The sequence below is a fragment of the Oncorhynchus clarkii genome, chromosome 28 (genome assembly GCF_045791955.1).
Source record: "Oncorhynchus clarkii lewisi isolate Uvic-CL-2024 chromosome 28, UVic_Ocla_1.0, whole genome shotgun sequence".
NCBI lineage: Eukaryota > Metazoa > Chordata > Actinopteri > Salmoniformes > Salmonidae > Oncorhynchus > Oncorhynchus clarkii.
The window spans coordinates 21,909,722-21,935,711 of record NC_092174.1 but is presented as its reverse complement, the minus strand read 5'-3'; the positions used below and the strand labels follow the sequence as shown (position 1 = coordinate 21,935,711).

Below are 25,990 nucleotides of genomic sequence, written 5' to 3'. Positions count from 1 at the left end.
CATCTGCTCTTCTATTTGATATCCTCCCATGTTCATTACCTTATGAGACGTCTAATGTCCCTCACCTGTCTGCTGCTGTTCTAAACCACCTTCAACATCCAAGGCAGGGCCTTTGAATACACTAGAATAGTGCACGTTGTGATGGGAGGTTAAATAGCATGCATTGTGAAAGAACAGAAAGAAAAACAATGGTGGTGGTTGGTGACTGGTGAGGCACAATGCACCAGAAAGTGAATACAGAGGAATGGAGAAACAACAAAGGGCTGGTAACTGGATTTGGTCCCTGTTTTTCTTCGCTTTTCTGGTTTCAGAAGCATCTGTGCTGAGAGGAAGGGAAGCAATCAATGATTTAAACAATAATGCCGCTCTCTGTATTCCCCGTCACACTCCCGCCCGCTCGCTGCTTCGAGGACTGTCACACACTGTCTCCGTGCCGACAGCTTATCTTGCGCATGCTGCTACTCCATCTTGTAGCTGTCTGCAGGTGCCCTCGCACTTGCTTATGCTCCCTCTTTCTCTCTCTCTCTCTCTCTCTCTCTCTCTCTCTCTCTCTCTCTCTCTCTCTCTCTCTCTCTCTCTCGCTCAGATTCTGTTACCCACACCATGCCTTCACTCCTAGTTAATACACTGTGTCCTTCTCTAACTCCTTCTTCCTCGCTAACTCTCCATCTCTCAAGAACAACAGCGTTATACAATTGGCATTGTTGGCTGCCCTCAGATTTTCCTCAGATTTTTTTTTAGATTTTATGAGTGAAAGTTATTTGACAGGGCAGAGCACAGTGGTATTCTCCCAACAACATTTCCTAAACCAATCAGAAGGCATGGAGAGTGAAGAACTGTCGGGTAGCATGACTCTCTCCCTCTCCTCTCCTCAATGAACCCCAACCTCAGACTCATTTCCTACTGCCGTTCCACAGAATTTGGCTCACGCTTAGAGGTATCAGGTTTAATTAAGCCAACGTGACAAACAAATTAAATCTGTCACGTCTTGTTTGCATAGACCAGACAGGAATTCAATACAGGCCGCTATGTTAGTTTGGTGGGACTTCTCATCACACTTCAACCTTGGCAACTTCATTGAAGCGCCGAGACGGGACACACAAGAACAGTGACAAGCTGCAGTGACAAGATGCAGGCCGGTAAAGTTCAAAAGTCACCAGAGTCTACTTGTCTTTACCTTCTGTAGAAATGAAAGCTGTGAAATCAATGTTTCAATAGTGACCGCGGGCTGGGCTGTAGGCTCTAGTGGAGGGACGTGAGCCGTTCAGTCCCCACGGTCACCATGGAGCGGTAATCTCTGTGTCCTCAGCCAGGACACTGGGACACTGGGACCAGGTCAAGGGTCAGGGGTTAGGGGTCAGGCCCACCTGCAGGGCAGGGCTGGCTTTAACCATCTCCATACCACCTCCACCACCATCACCCCCACCACCAGCTCATCAACCCCCAGCCGCTACTCTCTCTGTGGGCTGATGGCTGTCAGCGCTGGGGCTCTAGTGGGGCTCTAGCTGGGCGCAGAGCTCATTATGCCTGTCGACTGGGACTGAGACTGCTACTGGGATGGGCGGCTGATAAAGAGTGCAGGCAGGGCTCAGGGCTCAGGGGCTGTCACCTTGGCAGCTGTGGTGGTGGCTGCTGGCGGTGTCTGGCTGGCTGTGTGACATAGTGCTCAGTGGGAACAGTGGGGGGCCATGGCACTGAGCCTAGTACACTCAGATAGGAGGAGAGAGAGGCAGCTCCATGCTGGTATTCTGATGGTCCAGAGTATCTCTCATACTGACTGAACTAGTATGATCCAAAGAATATAAAATAGGCAAAATAGTAAAACAAAGATTGTTTAAGCTACATTATCTTAGTTTGTATCACTGTGAGGAACTTCATAACACAAAGTATAAATGAAAACCAACTGACATGAAAAATGCTTCAAGACTATAATACGTAGCTGTGTAGCAGCCTCCGGGCTGTCTTTAAGTGAGACAGTCCATCTATGTGTCTGGTAGTACAGTGGTTTTGTTGTAATGACGTGCCTTAGCGCCCCACACTGACAGACCTACTAGACTATGTAACCGTCTCTCATCAGAACATAGAGCAGACCAATCAGAGAAAGGAAGGTCTCCCTCAGGGCGAGGCCCCGCTGAACGTTCAGGGTCAAGGGTCGCCTGACGGGAACAGAAAGCCGCAGTCACACCGCCTCTCACTCTCACTGTCATAATGCCATATATATGGAATGACTGAAAACAGAGAATCTAGTGAAATGTGTTGATGGACCAATTCAATTAATATTGTTTGACCAAAAATGGAACTTGGTTGTTTTGGTCAACAAATATTAAAATATAGGCTAATAAACCCATAATGATGACTATAGTGATCCCCACCTTACGTTGGTAGATTACATATAGTAGAAAAGTTATCAAGGTAAAGAAACCAATTTGGTAACTGTGTCTACCGCCATCAAAATGTAGTCAGCCCCTACTCAGGCTCAACCCCTATGTGCTCTCTCTGACTTCCCATATTATCAAACCACCACCTCTTTCCCTAGGTCAAGTCATGTTTACTCATCTGACCCTGCAGGTTCCCTCCTAAAAAATACACGAACAATAAATAAGAATGCCCCCGTCCCTCCCTCCCTCCTCCTAACCCTCGGTCCACCTGGTGTCCGCTCAATACGGCCTCATCTGCCCGTGTTTTGAGAGAGAGGGGAAATGGAAATCAAGCTGCGTCAAACGTCAAGTCCCCTCGGTGTCCACGGTGACTAATATCCTGTGTGTCAACATCGAGGCTTTCTCCAAGCAGAGCCCTATCAGGAAGTCCATCTCCCCCAGGCACAATGTTGCTGCCTGATAAGACACAGGGGCAGAGAGAAAGGCAGAGTGAGAGGGAGAGACTGGGGGAAGGCGGAGATAGAGACTGAGGCAGAGATAGAGCTTGAGGCAAAGACTGAGGCAAGGGCAGAGGAAAAGGGAGTGGCAGAGGAAGAGGGAGAGGCAGAGGGAGAAGCAGAGGCAGAAAGAGGGAGAGAAAGAGGGAGAGGAAGAGGGAGAGACAGAGAGAGAGAGGCAGAGGAAGATAGAGAGGCAGAGGAAGATAGAGAGGCAGAGGAAGATAGAGAGGCAGAGAAAGATAGAGGCAGAAAAAGCAGGAGAGGCAGAGAAAGCGGGAGAGGCAGAGGCAGAGGGAGAGGGAGAGGCAGAGAATGAAACAGAGGCAGCTAACATTTAGCGCTATCTTGGCTGGTCATAATCACAGCCCCACTGTCAGTAGGAGGTAATGGGGGGCCAATAGAGGCAGTCACTTTAAGTGATATCTCCTGTCTGTCTTCCAATATGCAGAGGAGCCCGTGTGTACACATTTTATCAATGGCAGTTAGGTCCGTCCAGGGACATCCATGGTCAGTGCACAGCATACAGCTGCTTTAGGACTGGGCTTGATTAGGGATGTGCTGTGACAGCTTTTGGGTGGTAGAGAATATTTAATTGTCTTGATTTAACCATTTTGATTTAGGATGAGCAATTTATACAGGGTGGCATTTTAGTATTATAAAAGGCTGTGGTCTTCAAGTGTATTCTATAGCTATCATGTTGGTTTATATATGGTTTATATATATCAATGTTACGAGACAAATGTCAGATTGTGTAACTAAAGTCAAGGTGAAATTAAGATTTCAACATTTGGTAAGTTTGTTCAATGTGACATTTACACATGGATGACAAATAAGACACAATTGCGTCATTAAACAATGACTTGAAACAAGGACAAACCATTCCACAGGACATCCATCAATCTTCTAGATACATTTTCAAAGGGCAACACATCAGGAATAAAGGCAACGCGGGGTTAATCTCTGGAAATTACATTGTTATTAATAATCCTTTCTCAGATATTAATGCCCGTGGAAGAGTAACTAAAACATTAATCAAATCTGATGGGCAAGTCTGTCTTTTAGAGTAAAACATGTCCTCCATTGATTGCATGGAGTGGTATAATGTATCTGTCTCAATGTATTCACTTTCAGTAATACCTCTGTTTGGAGTTATCTACTAAATGTATTATAATTTCATAAAAGCTGTTGGGATAATTAGGTTAGTAATAAAAATACATTTTTTAAATATTGAAGTTTATTTAGAAAACAGTGAAACCATTTGCTGACTTGCTCTTACTCAATGTGAGAATATTCATGCCTTTTCCACACTTAGAAGATAATTATTGTTATTACCATCAGGGTTGAAATCACTCGACAAGGACATGTCAAGACAGTTCAAATGCACACACTTTTCATTGCAGTGAAAAGAGAAAGAAAACAAACAGGGCAAAACATTTCTCATGATCACGTTGAAAATGCTAATAAAATGTGTTCCATATCTTTTTCCATATGGTCATATGTTTCCCTGCAAAAACAAATGATCTTTCCCCCTATATTGTAATAATGTGTTTAAAGCTAGTGGGATAATATTGATTCAGTCATAACACGACATCATTCCCTATATCATAAACAGACCAGGGCTGTTTAAAAACATGTCATGCTGAACAATAAGATTTAGCTGAAAAAATACCCATCTTGACAAAATATATTATTAGCCTTGGTAAGAGGGAAGAGAAAAATATTCCCCATCTCACACAGAGACAGCATTTCACTTTGAGAGAGACATTAAGAGACATGAGCTGGACAGTCGGGGGTGTCTCTGTGATGTGTTGGTGACCAATCTTTGTAGCCCACAACCACTGTGGTGGGAAGACGCCCATGCAGCAAAACATCACAGGGTCTACGGCCCAAATGGCACCCTATTCTCTCCATGGTGCACTACTTTTGACCAGAGCCCATCCTGGAACATGTACACTGTTGTAAACACTTCACACTACACTCAGAGTACACTCCGCTGAGAAACGTCTCAACAAGGTCTGGATCAAAGGAGAGGAGAAACAGGGGATTATTATACATCATAAACCAGGAAGTTTGGGTCCTGGATGCTGATTGGCTGAAACAACATTCTCGCCGTGTGTTTATCAGACAATATACCACTGGTATGACGCTAAACTTCTTGTTTACTGTTATATGTACAGTACATTCAGAAAGTATTCAGACCCCTTGACTTTTTCCCAAAAAATGTATGTTACAGCCTTATTCTAAAATTGATTAAATTGTTTTTTCCCCTCATCAATCTACACACAATACCCCATTATGACAAAGCAAAAACTGTTGTTTTTTTTATACTGAAATATAACATTCACATAAGTATTGAGACCCTTTACTCAGTACTTTGTTGCACATTTGGCAGTGATTAATTACAGCCTCGAGTCTTCTTTGGTATGATGCTACAAGCTTGAGACACCTGTATTTGGAGAGTTTCTCCCATTCTTCTCTGCAGATCCTCTCAAGCTCTTTCAGGTTGGGTGGCCTAGCGTTGCTACATGGCTATTTTCAGGTCTCTCCAGACATGTTCAATTGGGTTCAAGTCCGAACTCTGGCTGGGCCACTCAAGGACACTCAGAGACTTGTCCCGATTGGCTTGGCTGTGTGCTTAGGGTTGTTGTCCTGTTGGAGGCTAAACCTTCACCCCAGTCTGAGGTCCTGAGCCCTCCGGAGCAGGTTTTCATCAAGGATCTCTCTGTACTTTTCTCTGTTCATCTTTTCCTCGATCCTGACTAGTCTCCCAGTCCCTGCCTATGAAAAATAACCCCACAACATTTATTATTATTTATTTTTATTTCACCTTTTTTTAAACTAGGAAAGTCAGTTAGGAACAAATTATTATTTACAATGACGGCCTACCAAAAGGCAAAATGCCTCCTGCGGGGAAAGGGGCTGAGATAAAAAAATAATATGTTGCCACCACCGCGCTTCACCATAGGGATAGTGCCAGGTTTCATCCAGGTGTGACGCTTGGCATTCAGGCCAGAGAGTTCAATATTGGTTTCATCAGACCAGATAATCATGTTTCTTATGGTCTGAGAGTACTTTAGGTATGTACCTTATTGCAAACTCCAAACAGGCTGTCATGAGTCTTTTACTGAGTGGCTTCCGTCTGGCCACTCTATCATAATGTGCTGCAGAGATGGTTGTCCTTCCACAGAGGAACTCTGGAGCTCTGTCAGAGTGACCATCGGGTTCTTGGTCACCTCCCTGACCCAGGCCCTTCTCCCCTGATTGCTCAGTTTGGCCAGGCGGACAGATCTAGGAAGAGTCTTGGTGGTTCCAAACTTCTTCCATTTAAGAATGATTGAGGCCACTGTGTTCTTGGGGACCTTCAGTGATGCAGATGTTTTTTGGTACCCTTCCCCGGATCTGTGCCTCGGCATAATTCTGTCTCGGAGCTCTACGGACAATTCCTTCGACCTCATGACTTGGTTTTTGCTCTGACATGCACTGTCAACTGTGGGACCTTATATAGACAGGTGTGTGCCTTTACAAAGCATGTCCAATCACTTGAATTTACCACAGGTGGACTCCAATCAAGTTGAAGAAACATCTCAACAATGATCAATGGAAACTGGATTGACCTGAGCTCAATTTTGAGTCTCATAGCAAAGGGTCTGAATACTTATGTAAATAAGGTATTTCAGTTTTTTTGTTCGAAAAAAAACTGTTTTGCTTTCATTGTGGGGTATTATATGTAGATTTATGAGAGGGGGAAAATGATGTAACCCATTTTAGAATAAGGCTGTAATGTAACAAAATGTGTAAAAAGTCAACGGGTCTGAATACTTTCCGAAGGCACCCTATCTTAGTGACTGGTTCATAATAGCAATAAGGTACCTCGGGAGGTTGCGGTATATGACCAATACACCATGCCTAAGGTCTGTTCTTAAGCACGACATGAAGCGGAGTCAATATACAACCTCCTCGGACCTTATTGCTCAGATAACCGCTCACACAAACCTCTTCAACATCGTGTCTTTATCTTCTAATGTTTACGGAAATTGCTCACTTATGCAGATAAAACATATTAGATCGCACATCAGAGCATGTAGATTAGGAAGCCTCTGGGGTTTGTTTTGTTTAGCGACCTCAAGTGTAGGCTAATACGACATTTTGACATGTACACTGATTCATCATCGCAATGATTCTCTCCAAGTTTCTATAAATTACCTTCTGGAATAGCAGAGAGTATACATTATGTCTAAGAGGAGAGCATCAGACAGAGGCTACGGTCTGTCATTAAAGGCATCGTCCTCGTGTCTCCTCTGTAAACACCCCTCCAAAATGGCAGCTGATAATCCAAATGCAATGTGACAGGAGCGGATAGGGCTGTTTTGGGACATAACGCTTTCACTTCTACTTAGTTTCTTGACACTTGAACTTTGTTTGGGGGATGTTGTGGTGGACTGGGGCTTACAGAGGTGACACCATCTTGTTGTCGGTGTTGCTTTTTTTTAGCGAGGGACAAACAGAAGAATCTCCCTACTGGAAGATTCTCACGTTGAGCGTTTTACACGAAGGATAAATAAATTAAGACGTGATATATGGTACACGAAGGAAGTTATTCCTTAAACAAAACGTGTTGATTTTGATTTACACCCAGGGCTGTTTCTTTAATAATTTACAGCTGCGGAATTGATGGTCCTGAACTGGGCATACTGCTAAATCTGTATTGCCAAATAATGAGATTTTAGCACATGAGCATATAAATTATCTTCTGATTTGTCTCCGGCTGTTTGTCAGTTGCCTTGTGCTCCCGGTCATGGATGGCATTTGCCTGTGTGCTCTAATGGCTGAGTTACACTTCGATAGATGAGTCTTGATGCCTTCTAGTTCTCTATGCTGCTGGGGAGAGGAGAGGGAGGGAGGAGGGGGGATATAGTCTATGGCTATGAAACATAACATATGTGCATAACATACTGCTAGCAGCTATACTCCAATCTGTGAATAATTGTGACCTATCCAGATTTAACTCTATGTCCAACATCTTGCGTGAGGGAGTAGTTTTTAAAGCAACTTATCAACACAAATCTTAGATCTGTTTAGCAAATCAATGCAGCTGTTTTATTCGTGGAGAAATGTAAATGAAAGCATATCATATGAAGGTAGAACACGTTTTTCTCATGATGAAATAATAGAAAATGTTATGTGTCTTATGTGTTTGTCATCATCAAATAAATGCTGTGCGTGTTTAGCCATTTCATTCCAATATCTACATGTTGTGTTTATTTTTTTATGACAAAGAAGGCCTCGGGCAGATGTCATATAATGTTTCAGATAATTATACATTGTCTCACAAATAGCCTTAGAATTGATGAAGGCGTGATTGCTTTTTCTTTGAGGGCTGTATTTCTGTACATTTATTTTAGTGGAAAAGGAGGAGATGGGTATATCATCTGTTTTCAGCTTTGTCTGTCTATATCAAAATAAACTTGAGGAGAGAGAGAGAGAGAGAGAGCACACAGACAGTAGGTGGATGAGTGGCATGTGACATCAACTAGGAAGTAAACCTATCCTATTTCACAGTCCCCCTTACTGCTGCCACTGAATCAGCCATGGACCTGTAAAACCTCTCTTTCTCTGTCTCCCAATACTCCAAATAATGCATTCCTCTTTCTCACTAGGACATTTTGAAAAAAGTGACAATATCTCTATTCTCTATGGCAATGCATGATAATATATAGGGCAAATAGACAGTATCCATCCAGGCCTAATAGTTACCTAAAAATAATGTTTATGCTTTTCCACCAAGTAATGGAGCGGCAAATGGGATAACAAGGGCTCTTGATTTGTGGCCCCCTTTGCAATTACCACATTTCCTGGCCCTGTTTAAATTAAACAAGCCATTGATTTTATGTTGAATATTATTGTGCTATATTCCTCAAGAGCGGTTTTGATGGAGCTCCAGAGTGATAGGAGTTCCAAGCCCCCCTCCCGAAGCCCATCCTAATAAAAAAGACAGGGAAAATATCCAACGCTCCCACCCAGGTGTCTCATTCCCGACAGCAAGCAGACAACGTTTGCACCACAAACGAGCCCTGCCCCCTGTTGGAGTATGACACACGCCTGGCCCGGCCTTTAGTTCCATTTGAAAACCTCTGTATCAAGTAGTTTCTGCCAAGACTCAGAGAATCAGCTGGTGAGCCATTTTTAGAGCCCTGATTCTGCTGAGTTCCCCAGAGCCTTTCATCATCTCGCTGTGCTGCTGTCCTCACTCTATCCTGTGTGTGCGTGTGTGTGTGTGTGTGTGTGTGTGTGTGTGTGTGTGTGTGTGTGTGTGTGTGTGTGTGTGTGTGTGTGTGTGTGTGTGTGTCCATGTGCACACGATCCCTTGCAGACCGACACAGCAGACCCTGGTGATCCAGTTTGAACGGGGTGTCTACACGTCCAGATTGAAATAAGAAGAACAGTACTTAATGTCATTTCTGTGGAGAAAGTTGCTCTCTCTCTCTACTTGGTCCAGCTCCCATCCTGAGCTCCAGTTCCTTTAATGCAGCATGGCCTCTAAAGTGGCCTGTTACAGAAAGACGTTGGTAGAAAGGAAGGAGGGGGAGAACAAATGAGTGAGTCTGCTAGCTGGCTGCATTGACTTGCACCCAAACACATTCAATCCACCCTCCTTCCTTCTCTACACACTTATCTGGCATTGTCAGGGAATACAGATCTGTACTTCAAGTCTCTAGTTTACTTTGTTTTGTTTTGTTTTGTGTATGTGTGTGTGTGTGCGTGCGTGCGTGCGTGTGTGTGTGTGTGTGTGTGTGTGTGTGTGTGTGTGTGTGTGTGTGTGTGTGTGTGTGTGTGTGTGTGTGTTTGGGTTGGGGGCAGATCTTTTGTACTTTTTTCGCAATAGAGAATCCTCATATGATCGTGATGTGAGATGAAGCCTTCTAGCACCATGAATTATTCAATCAAGCGTGGATGGGGATTTTTTTATTGATAGGTCTTTAATGCTTTCATAGTCATGATAGCTGTACTTCATTGGTTTAATGATCTCTCTATTAGAGATGGCTTCAAATAGGAGCAGAAACGGCTAAGCTGCTACTGCTAAGTTACAGATACTCAGTGACAAAGGGACCAATTTAGTGTGCAGAAAAATAGCAATTCATTTAGCACCTTTTAACACAACTGCTCTCTAAAGATAACTGCCAAAAAACGAATAAGCATCTCAAACACAGTGACAGTTGCATTAATGTCAGAGTAAGGACTGTTAATGTATCTAGCACAGCTTCTTTTGTATGAGATGCTATAGTCACAGACTCTGCAATGTCGCCATGTGTCAGTATAATGAATAATTAAGAGCAGAAATGAAGTGTATGTCATTGAGGCAGTGCTGTTGAAAGACACAATGGGCATTAATTGCTCTACCCTGTGCAAAGAGTCATGATGGACTGAACTACCTAGTAATTCAAATATTGTTGGAAAGGTTGCGAGTTAAACTCATATTATAGTTGTTTGGTGTTGTCTTAATAGTGAATTTGATCTAATAAACAGTAGTTTGTACACGCCAGGTTGGATGTGTACACACACTAATTTGTTGCCTGTGATGTAGGACAAGTAAATGCAACATTAAATGTTTTTGCATTTATTTCCCACTGGGCAAAAACTGGTTGAATCAAAGTTGTTTAAACCTCATTTCAACAAAACAATTCAAATTGATGATGTTGAATCAACATGGAAAACTGATTAGATTTGTAAAAAGTAATCAACGTAAAGGAATTAAGTCTTTTTCTCCACCCAAATGAACCTAAATCCAGTGACCTTTTTTCTTGATTTCACGTTAGTTGACAACTCAAACAAATGTAAATCAAAACCAGAAGTTGAAATGATGACAGTGCCCAGTGGGTTACTTATTTGCATATCTATTTGAACAGTGCAGTTGAGTGAATGTGTCGATGTCCTCTGTGTGTTTGTGTATGTGGTGTGCTGAACTAACTGGTTTCAATGGAGGGTGTGATCCTTTTTGTATGTTGATGCGAAAAAGAACATGTCCATCCTGGAGGGACAATCAAATTCTATTCTATTTTATTCTATTCAGTTCGAGTTTAAAAAGTCTCCATCACCTTCAGTTTGACCCCAACCCTCATCCCTTAACTAATGGTATATATTACTGTACTACTACTGTACCTCTAATCCCAACACCTCAGCACCACGTACGAAAACAGTACATATGTTTAGGAGTGTTAGGACATTTGGTGCTCCAGTCCTGTGAAAGAGGTTATATCAAAGGGATTTTAAGTCAATACACACCAGTCCATTTAGAAACTTTAGAGGTTGAGCTGAGCCATTTGATTTTGAATTGAGAGAGAGAGACCTGGGACACAGGTAGGCCTCTTCCTCGTTCCCTCTAGTCACACTCAAATAGAGGTCATTAGCAACACAACTAAGTGATAATGTGCATGCATGCAGCCCATATGCAGGGCTACTGAATCCCCCTCCCACATTATCCACTTTAGGGATTTTACAGTCACAGATAACCTTGGCAGTATGGCTGTGGACTCGTCTTCACATAACACTACACTCATCAACAGTAATTCAACAAAATAAGAGTTACATTTACTGTTGAAATACACTTTAAATATGATATTGTCCATCTACTTTACAGCATAGTTTAATAACAATGCATAGTTGTTATGGTAAGTATGTGATACTAGTTTCAGACACATTTCTCTATTTGATGGACAATACATGCAATTCCATATCTTTCCAGCAGGTGGATAATATCTGAATAGCCCATTTACTGGAACAGTCAGGCAAGACCGATGCAATTGTTTTCCTACGTTGTTGACACCAACCCACAATAGACAATGGTTTAAACAATCTGTATATAAGCAACGTAGCACGGTTACATCCTTACAAATGTTATTATAGTCACTAAGAATTGTACGGCTTGCAACAAAAAACAAACAAAAATAATATATATATATATATATATATATATATATATGTATGTGTGTTTATATAAAGTTATGCTAAATGGTAGGCTAATTACTTTGCATAAGCAGCCTGTTTTGAGAGGTTCACCACGTATGGAACTTTGTCATTTTACTGCTAGGCCTACTGTAACGAGGGCGCACGCATATCTTTGTCTTTGATTGGAAATAGTCTCCAGTTAGGATGTACCTTTTGTTTAGAAGTGGACTTCATTTCTATGGCGAAGATAGAAGAAAATGCATTCACTGTTCACAAAGCGCACTGAAACCCACCCTGGGGAAGATGGATGGATGGAGAGAGGGGGGCTGGGGAACTGCGAAGGGAGGAAAGTGGAAAGGGAGAGAAAGTCAGTCATTGAGCAAACCAAGCGCTGAGCGGCAGCACTGCACCTAAAACACTGTTTGCGAGCGGCTCATCTACCTTTTAGATCCAATCTCTGCCTTTTCTTCGTTATTCTTCGACTCCACGAAGATTCCCTTTCTCTCAGAGGTACATGCAACTCACACCACTCTGATCACAAGAGCTGGGGACAGCCTGGCTCTCCACACCGCAACATTGCAGCGAGGTGTTACTACTTTTCTTCCCATGCGACTCCGTTATCTCCGGTGCTTTCGCCAGCCTGCCATTGAAAAGTTTCGGTTGTGAGGATAAACGAATATCTAGGACCTTCAAAGGGATTGTTTATAACAACGTAAGTACTCCGAATGTTTTGACAGTGATTGCATTGTGTTGTGCTCTACTACCTATTGGGATTGTGTTGTAGTCCAACTTTAACGCACAACGAATCTGGCTGTAGGCTATCCGACTATTCAAGCGTGAACTCAAGTATCAAATGTCTTAGCAAGCTACTGATTGTGTGGTCGTCACCCATGCCTCTTGACATGTGAATGTTGTCCACACTCAGTGTTCAGAATTGTAAGTGTTTTTCTTAGACTAAAGTTTGGCATTTTATCATCAACCCATGTGACACATGCATGAGGCTACCTTTCCCAGCGCACTGTTTCCAAAAATATGCATTCTAACTTCTGAACACGTTTTGGGTAAGCTTGGTTTGAAACATTTGCAGTGTTTTTACAAGTTTCAGGGTAACTGATAAACTTGACGTCTTTGAGCGTTTTGAGTTTGAGCTTTTACCTCATGTTTTGAACGTTGCGCTCCTGAGCGGTCGGAAAAGGCATAGGCTATCCATCACATGTGGAAAGGATCACCTGACATATAGCCGACCTATAACACCAGAAGTTTTACTTTAAATCGAGGTAGGCCTATAAGTAGTTCTGAGTAGTTGCGTCCACTATCTGGATAATGGTTTACAGTGGGAGACATGGCCAAGAAGTTGCAACATTGTTCCATCTGATGCGCGTGAACTACTTTTAGTCACCCAAAGAATGCGGTGGAGAAATGTCTCTCGTCACAGATTAAAAGTGAAAGTTTTGGTGTCTTTGTGTAAAACCTCAATTAGGCTACCGTGTAATAAGGTGCTTGTAACCATACTTGACTGTGACTATTTTAAATACACCGATTATATCTCGTATCCGTTAATTATTTTTTAAACCTAAAAAATATGTATTTTAAGTTAATGACTGAACAGTGGTCATAACATTTTCTGCACAAGAAACTAAGGTATTTGGAAAAGTGTAAGTGAAGCATAGTGTACATTTAGCCTTTTCTCTGGACTTGGTAGCCTAATGTTTGCTCTCTCTGTGTGTGTATGTGTGTGTGAGCGTACTTGAATAGCCTATATTTAAAGACAGACTGAGCAAATAGCCTACTTGTTGACTAAGGTTGCGTAACAACCATCAATTATGTTCACTTTTATCATCAGAAAGAAAAATCTTAAACTAGTCAAGAAGTCGTCTGAGAGTGACCCGATAGAAAGGAGAGGGAAACACCTGTTTACTACGGACCACTACAATTTACATTACAGCTGGAAGGTTTCCGCCAACCGACGATTGTAAACTAGTTGCTCCAAAGTATAAAGAGTCGAGGTTAATTCACAGTTGATGAAAAAAATGAAAACAGCCTATAACATTCATGAGCAGTGTTTGTAAAATCTCACTCACTAATTGAATTTAATAAAACATTTTATAATTGTGCAATGATGTTATAGTCTAAAGTTTTAGATAGGCCTATTCGGTTTTTTCCCAATAGATAGAATGAATAATTGTTTACATTTTAAAATGGAATGAACGAGTGAACAAAAACTTTGTTAGCAATTTGCTTTATGTCTTTTAACAGTGTTCTATTTTTCATCCGTGATAAACATCTTAAATGTGGGCTGCAATAAAAAAAAAAATTGTCAACTGGAAAGATTAGAGTCGTAGACGTCATATCCACCAGTCGACGCAGACTTAAGTTTCCATATTTTTAATGAAATTATATTGGCCTAATTGATATGTGTGTAAGCTAATTGACTATAGCCTATTGTTTAAAAAAGAAAAACTTTAAAGTCTTATTTCACAAACATTACGTGAAAAATAACGAAATCTATTATTCAGAAATTGTCAAATGGTTATTGCCTAATTTAGGCCTAGGCTAGATAAAAAATAAAATGAATAAATACAAATATATATAACACTAAAACACACTTTCGTCGCTTCAGGTGATTTATCAGCATTGTTGCATAGTCTCAAACTTCCTATTTTTTATTACCCAATGTTCACTTGAATTATATATTTAAAAAATTAAGTTATATGTAGCCTAAAGGTGCTCTCTCACATGCGTCTCATATTTCTCGGATTATTTCCGCGTCTGATTATTTCTCTAATCCTGGTAGGTTTTCAACAAGTAAAAAAAAGTTACGTTTTGGCGTATAGTCTAGTAGGCTAATTGATACATCATAATTAAGATGATATGCCAGTTATATGATAACATTTTAAATATTAAAATATGTGCAGACAAATACGGATATTTTGGTTCTTCTAAATGCGTTGAGCAGGTGGAATATCTGACTGATCTTTTCACAGCGCAACAATTTGTTGAGAAGAAGGACATTTCCATTGGGAAAAATATATTTTATCCTTCTTTTTTGGCTAATCAGGCCTACCGCTAATGGGCAAGGTTATGTGAATGAATCACCTACATGTAGAACATTTGGTATTAGTTCTCCCTTAGCTTATTCAAACGATTGGCTACTCCGTATTTGTTTTACGTGGGAAGAGTCAGGCAAAAAGAAAGTCTAGCTCGGAAGAAAAGTAAAAGATGATTTATTTGTCAGGTTTCGATTTGTATCCCCAGTCCTTCTTTTCTATCCCTCCCAGCAGCGATGTCAGCTGTTATTGCTTCCCATTGATCCTCTTGCAAAGTGAGAACTGAACTAAAATGTATGTCGATTCCAGTGCCCGAATCAATATCTAGAGTTATTTTAATCTGGATTTGAGCGTTGTGGAATTAAAAAACTGGAGAGGAGAGCAAGCAGGCGGAATGAAACACTATCCGTTCTCAATTTGAAGAGAGCGTCTTCTTCTCTGTGTGTGGTTCGAAAGCTGCACTAATGGGAGGGAAAGGAGAGACAGAATCTAAGATTTTGCTGCTAAAAGTAGGCTATATTTCATATTTGATCAATAGGGAATTATTAATGTCATGATATACATAATAATAATAATATATTTACTTACTAGGCTACTGATCATCCGTTTTATTCAGATTTACACAAACCCAGATGACATAGATAGTAAATGAACTATGGATTACTCTATCGCATCGTCTTGATGACGCTTGGTCTATTAGTTCTTTCAATATCGAGGCTATTTATTCGTTCTTTATTAAAAACAGAAGGGTCCGCCCACCACATCCCCTCCAACCAGTCCCTATCATATTTATATTTTGATTTGCTAACAAACACTTGACTGAAAGGTCATTTGTCATGCAGATGGTGGCATGGTAATTAAAATGAACCTCTGTCGGTAAATAACAAGTGTTTGAACATAGGGTTTAGGATAAATATATCGCCCATGCACCCACGGTTTCACCGTGTGCATTTTACATTTGTTTAAAAAAATATTTATTAATCAGTTGGAATAATTGTAGGTTAGTCAATTTAATCAAACGAACATGTTTTATTTTCACCCAAATTGCATTAGTCTGACCACTTCCCCTGTCATTTAGAACTGTTTGCGTTTCAAAATGCTTTTTTAGCCAGAGCAAATATTTGAAATGTTGTTTCAAATAAGGTTGTCTGGTTTTCTTTGTTGTGCTCTGGGGCTGGAAAATGCTGAGAAAATTGTTGTGGCTATTGGCTAATTCGTTTCATATTGCAATATTCGATCTGAATAATCATACAATACATCCGTTCTATTATTTCCTGTTTGTATGACATTGTTTTCAGTCGTCCGTTTCATAGAAATATCGGCATCACGTTTTGAGTAACCTTCATTTTTTCACATTTTTTTTCCCCTTGTGATTTGGAGTCTATTTTGGTCAGTCTTGAGGAAATGATATGCTGTTTATGTCTGTAGGCGACTTAATGTCCATATTATATTCACTTTTCAGATGGTTTCTGTCATCAGTGCTTTTTGAATGAAGGGTACAAATCTGAGGGAGATGAAGACAGGGAGATGAAGCACTGGAACTGGTTAGGCCTATATCTGAAAAAAACGTTTCTTTTATTGCTTTTAACAGTGTACACATGAGTAGGAAATTACTATTATGATATTTGAAAGTAATGCATTTTATTGAAAAACAACTGCAAATGATATTGAATAATATTCTGTTTTGATGAATGTTGCTTGTTTCCATTTAGTAGCATATTGCTAGATATTTCCAAAAGCCTTTTGTAACGGTTTGCCTGAATTGTACACAGCAGTACTCCATGAGAGGCATTGAGAACAGGAGACAGTTCAGGGTTAGACTGACTAATTGGATGAGTTTTGTTCAATATAATTATCAGATATTTTCTTTCTCAGATTTCCCAATTTGTCAATTATCTGGACCAAAATTTAAGAGCTTGGAAATAAGTACATTTTCTTCCCAGAAGGCATTATCAGTGCATTTGCTTCAATCGATTGTAGACAGATATCTTTGTTTACTTATTATCTTCCTACTGTCATGGCTTGGGAGTAAAAACACACTGATTGATGCACACACACACACACACACACACACACACACACACACACACACACACACACACACACACACACACACACACACACACACACACACACACACACACACACACACACACACACACACACACACACACACACACACACAGTGTACTATACCCATGGATTATGAAAGTGTAGTTACTTTGTGTAAAGACTGCTTGGAAGTCTTCTAAATGTCAGTTTCATCCACAGCAACCAAATCTTCCCTTCAATATCCCGTGGCACTGCTCCTGTAGTAAATAGCAGCTGTGTTGGTTGAATTAGTGTGTGGTGTTTTACATTTTGAGCTGGCCAACAAGTTGTCATAAGGCTTTGAGGCATGCTATCATTGTGCTGCTCACTGTTTGTTATTGAACATCCAGTGACTTGCCAGCTAGGCCAGGGGTGTCCTCACTCCTCAGCCCAGTCCAGGGCTCATTGTCCCCAGGCTCAGCCCAGTCCAGGGCTCACTGTCCCCAGGCTCAGCCCAAACCCAGTGCCGGGAGCTGGGAGCGTGGAGCGTGGAGGCTCATAGAGGAGAAAAGCGACACAACTCTCACTCCTCTCCCCTCTCTCTCTCTCTCTACCATTCTCTCTCTCTCTCTCTCTCCTTCTCTCTCTCTCTCTCTCTCTCCCTCTCTCTCTCTCTCTCTCTCTCCCTCTCTCTCTCTCTCTCTCTCTCTCTCTCTCTCTACAAATAGGTTGTACTGCTTCAGTGAGTGAGATGGTCAGTGGTGAGAGACAGAGAGAGAAAGAGGGTTCTCTTTGTATTCCACGGCTGGCTTTGGCACTTTGGGAGCTAGACACGACACCTTGCAAATAATCTGGGCTTAGCGAGGAATTAGTTGGCTCAGGTGGGTTGTGTGAGGCAAGCAGTCCATCGTCCCCTGAAATGAATAGCCTCGGCAGGTCAGGAAACCCCAAAAATATTTTGTCTGCCATGAATCAATGTGTTTCACTTTCCTCTTAGCTCACAACGGCTTATTTGGAAAATAAATCCCATTCTCCTTTTGGCAGTTAGAGCTGAATGTCACTTTGGGTGGGTCACACACCGAGCCAATGGTTAAAATATAAACAAAAAGAAAGAGAGTGCTAGGATTTCTTAATATTTTTAAAGACTGATTGCTAGATATTTCATTAGTATTCACCACTCTGTGTCGTACACTCCAGTAAAATGTATTAGTTGTTAGTGATCTGCCGTACGAGCAGTGTGGCACAGCTTGTCCAATCCTTATTGATTTTGAAGCTGAATATGCCAAAGTGTCATTATTTCTCAGCACTGTAGCATATTTTGTACAACAGAAACTGCTGCTGCTACATTGTATTGAATAACTCCCTGTATAGATTTCATATTGAAGAGTACACCTGATTTTGATTCAGAAGGAACATTTGAGCTATGTTGTGTACAGAGTCACAGAGGCAGACATGAATGACTATATTTGAATAGTATTGACTGTCCTCCGGACATCAACCACAACCATCTGTCTAGAATACTGAGTGAGATGTCCAGTGCGACACAAACACACCCAGCCAACCCTTCCACCACACAGACAGTTGACTCTGCCTGTTTGTGTCATAATGGCAAATATTTGATGCCAAATTCCCTGTGTCAGGCGGCTTAAATGTATTTGACTTTTACCTAGACGATCATGTTTTACCATTTTAAGTGACGTCTCATTAACTGTCACCTGTATTAAAGAATATCTTCCATAATGTCTAGAGGTTTTGTCCCCTTTAGCCTGAGTTGTTTTACGGTGCCTATAAAAGAACGTTTGGCTAGTTTGTGTGAAATACAGTGTAATTAGCTGCTCTGAGATGTGCCAACATCTTCTCACTATGTGTATTAGAATCACATGCAGATGAGGAGAGAAGAAACACCTCCTCTAATGTTTTGTAGGTTTGCCAGTTTTGGTAGAGCAGTTTTAAAACTATATTTATTACTGTATTATATATGCACATGTAAATGTGTCTGGTTCCTATATTATCTATAAGCTATTTTTACATTTTGAGAAATCAACCTCTTTTGGAACTTGTGATTTTTTTAAATGATCTGTGCTCTTACAGTGATGTTTTTTTTATTGATTAAATAACGGATTGTAATTGGGTTTGTCCTGTGCATTTGTCTTGAATTAAAGGAAGTAATTCATTTTAATGTCATTATATTATTTGGATAGTGTTAAAAAGTAAATGATGATCTCTGTGTCCGTGTCCCTTCATATACATTCAGAGAGATCTAAGTTTGAATCATTTACCAAATGACCACAACATCAACTTGCAAAACGTCTAAATATGTCTTCCACATAGATAATGTGCCTATGTGTACAAGTGTGTGTGTGTTTGTGTCTGTGTGTGTGTTCTCTGCCTCCCCAGAGTAGTTGAATGACACCGTCTGGCCCTGTCCTGTAATAAAATGTAAGAGTGGCACTTTCACGGTTGTCAACAATCTCTAAATGTACTGACAGACAAGGAAAGCACAGGAGCTGTGGTCTGAATGACGCTCTCTAAGGAAACGTAAGGCGCTTGGGTCTCCTATTCTTGGCCAGCAGTCATAGTTGACAGTCCATTTTTATATGTAAATTGGATTCATCTGCGTTTCTCTCCTGAAACAACCAGACGGAAACTATGTTTGACATCCCAACTTTTGACCTTTATCGGAGGGTTATAGCTTATTTGACATCAGTGCCTTTCTGATAGGAATGATATTCTACTTCATTGTTGTTGACGTCGCAATTTCTCAAGATATCACAGCATTGTCACTTACAACTAAAATAATATGTTGTGTTTAATGCTTCACTGGCAGATGCACCAGTCTATCTGTAGTAATCAAATTATGACAACATGGAAATGATATCTATGACATTTCTATTATAAATGCAGATGAACCCTGTCAGTATATTTATATTTATGAGCTATTCTCAGTAGATTCTGACATCTACTATACATGTATTATAGGTAATTACAATGTTATTACAATGCTATTACAATGTTATTACAGCGTTAGTACAACTATTGTTCATCATTAGTGATAAGGATAATAAATCCTCATTCTTGATCAATCGGTTGTCCGACATTGATTTTCAACTTTGGCTGACCTTCTATTACTCAGACTTATCATACACATATTTAAAACGACGTAGTATATTATAAGACAAACATGTGGTAATGAGATGGAAGCGTCTCAAGACCTCCCGTCGGTATCAGTTTCCCGACGGCTCGGCATGGTGTGGAGCGGTGCAGGGGAGTGTGTGTGTCGGTGTGTGTCAGGCTCCAGCCCCGTGGGCTGACTCAAGTACCCTGAGAGCACAGGATTTGCTCCTGTAGCTCCGGCACCAGGCAGCTCGGTTCTTCTCTCGGCTCTGCTCCCTCGTCTGCCGGAGAAGAGGGAAATGATTAGCACGTCTGTACAACACTCAGCCTACATCTGCTTTTGCCGGCTCTCGCCATAAGGGGATATCCTGTGTCCTTTTATTGGATTGTCAGTTTCACTCTGAGTCCACGGCTCTGCGAGCTGATGGTTATGATAATAAAATTGAAATATCCAGGTACTTATCACTGTATTACCTGGCTATCAACACCTACATGGAGTCATACTTTAGAGGTTATCCCAGGGTAGAGATCTGATACTCAGGGAAAGACACTATGATGAAAGGAGGCATGAATGGGGCTTTAGTTATTGGTACATTTTCAAGGTGCTATTTTCCTGGATAGATTAGGGGGAAAGACGGAGTGTAATGTGATGCTTGGGCATCTGGCCAGACCTGAGCGCTGTAGTATAACCCATTTTCAACAGACATTCCCCTGACACTGCAAGGCTGCGTCCCAAATGGCACCCTATTCCCCATATAGTGCACTACTTCTGACCAGGTCCCATAGGCACTGTGTGATAATGCAAAGGGATTTTTTTTCTGAGGGAGGCTGCATGTGTGTGCAATGTGCCAAAGCTCAGATCAGGTTTTAAATCAATTTGAATGGGTGTTCAGGACAGCTGATATCTATAAAAGATTTCTCAGCTAATTCTCATGGAGAGCCTGATGTGGGCAGATATTCTGCGTGGCTTTGAAGAGATACAACAGGGGGGGATGTACACCATGCTGCAGGTTTGACCTTATCCACATGAATTGGTTCAACATTTGAGGACTTAGATAAATCAATGGTGACTTTATGATAGCATATCAACATAACTTAAATGTGTTCTGTGCGTGATATGAATGTACATCTATGGAATATTAATACAAATGCAGATTTATAAAACCCTGAATGTAGCTTCAGTTTTGTTTTGGGTTGTTATAGATGAGGTCACTACTTGTGAGCTGATGTTATACCCTTACTTACGACCACCTTCAAATTGCCCTTTGGGATAAAAATCTTTGAAACGTTTTTATTTTTGTTTGTGCCAGCGTTTCATTATTAAATCACCTCACACACTTTGTCCAATCTGACCATCTAATCCTCCTGAGAGTCTCAGTCTGTTTCACTGCTCCAGAGGTCAAGAGGTGAAGTGCAGCTAATTTATTCATTCAGTCAAATTTTCTGGCTGTGCAGATGGCAGCCTGATATGATATCACTATCACAATCCCATTGGAGTATGCAGGCTGGGGACCCGGGACGAGTGTTCACATGAGCAGGCCCAGCCTTATCAGATTGACGAGCGCTGCCCTTATCTGTGACAGACGGTTCTGGTCCAGCTGCAGGCAGGGGAGGGAGAGATGGAGAGATGGAGAAATAAGCCGCTTAGATAGACTTGATCCAACCCCAGATCTCTCTCGGAGGAAAAGTTTGTGACTCTTCTTCAAAGAGGCTCTGTCATGTTGTTTGAAATAGTTTGATGGCTGGTGCTGAATGAAAATGACACTTCTTATGTGTCCTGTTACAGAAGGTGACCTGAGGAGGATGACCCCACAGTGAGACTGGACCCTTCCGTGAGGACCCACCTTCCCCTGACCTGCGTGTCCAGAGCCTCCTCCCGCACCCCGGACACCCCGCCCCACTCCTTCTTCTCTCAGCCCCTCCTCTGGGCCCAGGAACCCCCCTCCCCAGGTACCAGGATGGACCTGCACCGGGCCGCATTCAAGATGGAGTCGTCCTCCTACCTGCCTAACCCTCTGGCATCCCCGGCCCTCATGGTGCTGGCTTCCACCGCTGAGGCCAGCCGCGACGCCTCCATCCCCTGCCAGCAGCCCCGCCCATTCGGCGTGCCCGTCTCCATGGGGGAAAAGGACATGCACCTGCCCTTCAACAACGGCTCCTACACCTTCGCCTCCATGTACCACCGTCAGGGAGCCGTTCCCGGGGGCTTCCCCAACCGGGACTTCCCCTCCTCCCTGCTGCACCTGCATCACCAGTTTGCCCCTCCAAATCTGGACTGCTCCCCCATCAGCATGCTGAACCACAGCGGGGTGGGGGCCTTCCGACCCTTCGCCTCCCCACCAGAGGACCGCGACGGGGCAGGGGGCTACCAGTCAGCCTTCACCCCAGCTAAGCGCCTCAAAGGCTGCCTGGATGCAGACGCCTCTCCCCACCTGCGCTACACGGACGCTGAGGGTAAAGAATATGACTTTGGGGCACAGATCCCCTCCAGGTCCCCAAGCGCCCTCAAAGCAGTTGAGGACGCTGGGAAAAAGATTTTTGCAGTGTCAGGCTTATTGTCCGACCGCGAGACGTCATCGAGCCCAGAAGATCGCATCGAACGCTGTGAGTACATTTACCGTTATCTAATGTTTCACAAAGGTCTGATTAGTCTGTAAAGTAAAGAAACATAAAGCCTGTGTAATGATGTATCTTTATTATCAAATCATGCCTCACAAACAACATGATTTTGATATTAATTTACAAGAAAACGCTGATCTAAAAACAGCACATACTATATACTGTGATTTAGTAGAGACTGCAGCACCCATTCATTCTATGTGAGAAGTGTATTCAACTACCAGAGAATGTTCAGATAGTGTTTCACAGAGCACATTACAAGGAACTCCACAGGTCTAATTCATAAATGAGATGGAGGTTTCTCTTGGGTAAGTGAAGTGAAAGAATTGGGGCAATTCAAATGATGGCATAACCTTTCCTGACTAGGGCGTGCTCAGAAGAATAAGTATGCTGCTGAGAGTCCAGTAATAGAACTGGCCTTAATTCACCCTGTGAACCTTAACTCCAAATACAGCAGCCTGTGAAAACCAAAGACATTTCCATTGGTCTGAAACTCACACACACAGTCTGTCTGTGGTGAACGCATACACACACACACACACACACACACACACACACACACACACACACACACACACACACACACACACACACACACACACACACACACACACACACACACACACACACACACACACACACACACAACCCTACCGATAATGTCCTCTGTCACCACCACAGCACACTACACTGATTTTCTGGTCCCTTCTTTCTGCCTTTCCCCCTGTCCCTCCCTGTCCCTGTCACTCCGACTCCCACAAGCTCTGGGATATTAGCATTGGTCAATGAGTGGAGGCCATTTGGCTCTCTGTTTGAATCTGATTACTTGGGAAGTGACTCGCTACAAGATGGGGCACAGTCCTGTCATCAGCATTCATCATACCACTGCACTCACCCAGCCAGTGTGGCAAATGAACAGGGGATTACCCAGCTTTCCAAACTTTGGCAGGAGACATGTCTCTAACAGAAGGGGCGTTCAATCGGTGTACCCACTACCCCTGTCTCCCCCTACCCTCCTCTCTCTCTGCACAAGTACTAACAACTCCTACACATGTCAACACAATCCATCTGATCTTGTGACAGATTGGTGGGAGGGAGAGAGACAGAGAGCGAGCGAGATAGAGAGAGTGGGGCTCTCTGGATGAGCAGGGGACTGAGGCCTCATTACGATGGTGGGTAATTCCCTGTGCTTTTTTGCCATCTTTCTGTCTCTGTCTCAGTCCATCTTTCTGTCTCTGTCTCAGTCCATCTTTCTGTCTCTGTCTCAGTCCATCTTTCTGTCTCTGTCTCAGTCCATCTTTCTGTCTCTGTCTCAGTCCATCTTTCTGTCTCTGTCTCAGTTCATCTTTCTCTCTCTGTCTCAGTCCCTCTTTCTCTATTTTTCTCCCCCATTTCCTCTCCCTCTCATTGGGAGGGCTAGAGCGCGAGAGATCGAACCACCCTTGATCAAACACATGAGAGACAAGGGCGGCGAGCTGAGACTGATCCGATAAAAAAAACACCAGAAGAGCAGGGAAGACTGTGAATGACACACCCAGACAGAAGAAAGAGAGGGAGAGAGAAGTGGGGAAGGATAGAGAGAGAGAAAGAGACAGAAGTCGGGAAGGATAGAGAGAAAGAGGGAGAGAACTGAAATAAATAGCACTTCTCATAAAGGATTACTTCTCATATGAGTCCTGTTTAAAGGAACTGTAAACATCAGCCCAGCTGTAGAACCAGACTTTGTAACGTGTAGTGTAGGTGGAAGAAGTGAAATAGAATGACATGTCCTTCATTTTGAGGCATTGGGAGATTGCAAAATGCAGCTACATGAATTCTCCCGGAGAAAGGCTTATGTATGTTACCAATAGCATCCAGATCTACTGCTACTGTGCCTTAAGCTGATATTGGGGTCATTTGATTACGATATGGCCTGGTTCATCCTCACTGATATAGAGGAGATTATGGTGGAAGGGGACCAGTGGACTAGGGGACCGGGGGTTTGGCATCCCCACTGAGGAGTAAGGCGGCACGGGCGTAGGGTATGGTGAGGACTGGGAGGGGGGGGATTAGTTTGAGAGGTGGAAGCTGTTTTCTGTTTTGGAGTCTTGTCTAATTCGATTAAACCTGGTCCCACCAAGGGCTCTAATGCAATTGAATTTCCAGCACTTTTATATAAGAGACTTAAATTGGGTTCCCCTTGACTGGATCGCTAGCTGCTTGCTGTCACTCCTGTAGCAGTGTCCCCTCAGTGTTAAGCCCACCAGATCTTCCCAGTACAGTCACTGGCACGTTTTTAATACTCTATGCTGTCAACCATTAAACCTCCACATAAAGGTCCCATCATGGCATAACATATGCATAATATACGCATGTCACATTATAAGCTATTACCAGTCAGTGTATTCATGCTACATATTTATCCTCTGAAATCAGGAATAAAAAGGTTTTTCCTTCTATACTGTATTATTTACAGGCATCAGGAGTCATTTGCCTGTTTAAAATTCACATGAATATTTACACTGAAACAGTCACATGCAGAAGCTCAGCGAAGACAGAAGAACACTTGTTTGTTTGTGAGAGTGATTTTATATTTGTGTATCTCTGTGTGTTTTGTGTGTGTGCCATTTATTTTTATGGATATAGTGTGTGTGTGTTTGTTCCTGTGTGTGTATGTGTGTGTTTTGTGAGAGTCTACATCTCCCTGTGTGAGTGTGTGACAGCTGGAGATTGTTTGTTTGTTTTTCCCCCACCACACAATTGCACGGCAGAGCTGAGCATTGAACATGACCCTAAACAGCTAACCCACTTCCACAATTCCATTCCACAAAGCACCCCAACACGCCTGACTTGGGGAGTAGGGAGAGAGAGAGAGAGAGAGAGAGAGAGAGAAGTAAAGACTGTGTGTGAGAGAGAGAGAGAAGTAAAGACGGTGTGTGTGAGAGAGAGAGAGAAGTAAAGACAGTGTGTGTGAGAGAGAGAGAAGTAAAGACAGTGTGTGTGAGAGAGAGAGAAGTAAAGACAGTGTGTGTGAGCGAGAGAGAGAAGTAAAGACGGTGTGTGTGAGAGAGAGAGAGAAGTAAAGACAGTGTGTGTGAGAGAGAGAGAGAAGTAAAGACAGTGTGTGTGAGAGAGAGAGAGAGAAGTAAAGACAGTGTGTGTGAGCGAGAGAGAGAGAAGTAAAGACGGTGTGTGTGAGAGAGAGAGAGAGAAGTAAAGACTGTGTGTGTGAGAGAGAGAGAGAAGTAAAGACAGTGTGTGTGAGCGAGAGAGAGAGAAGTAAAGACAGTGTGTGTGAGAGAGAGAGAGAAGTAAAGACTGTGTGTGTGAGAGAGAGAGAGAAGTAAAGACAGTGTGTGTGAGAGAGAGAGAAGTAAAG

General features: G+C 42.4%; 1 protein-coding gene across 2 annotated transcripts in view; it reads left to right on the top strand.

Annotated features, from left to right (window-relative positions):
* Window positions 1–12,358: 12,358 nt before the first annotated feature.
* The window catches only part of LOC139386586 (E3 ubiquitin-protein ligase RNF220-like), a 164,650-nt gene continuing 151,018 nt past the window's right edge, over window positions 12,359–25,990 (top strand). Inside the window, exons 1-2 of one of the 2 annotated variants that reach the window (XM_071132255.1) lie at window positions 12,359–12,533; window positions 21,800–22,617. In XM_071132255.1, the coding sequence (XP_070988356.1) occupies window positions 21,972–22,617 (646 nt within the window). In that variant the 5' untranslated portion in view covers window positions 12,359–12,533; window positions 21,800–21,971. The remainder of the gene's footprint in view (window positions 12,534–21,799; window positions 22,618–25,990) is intronic. The other variant, XM_071132254.1, reaches the window with a different exon arrangement.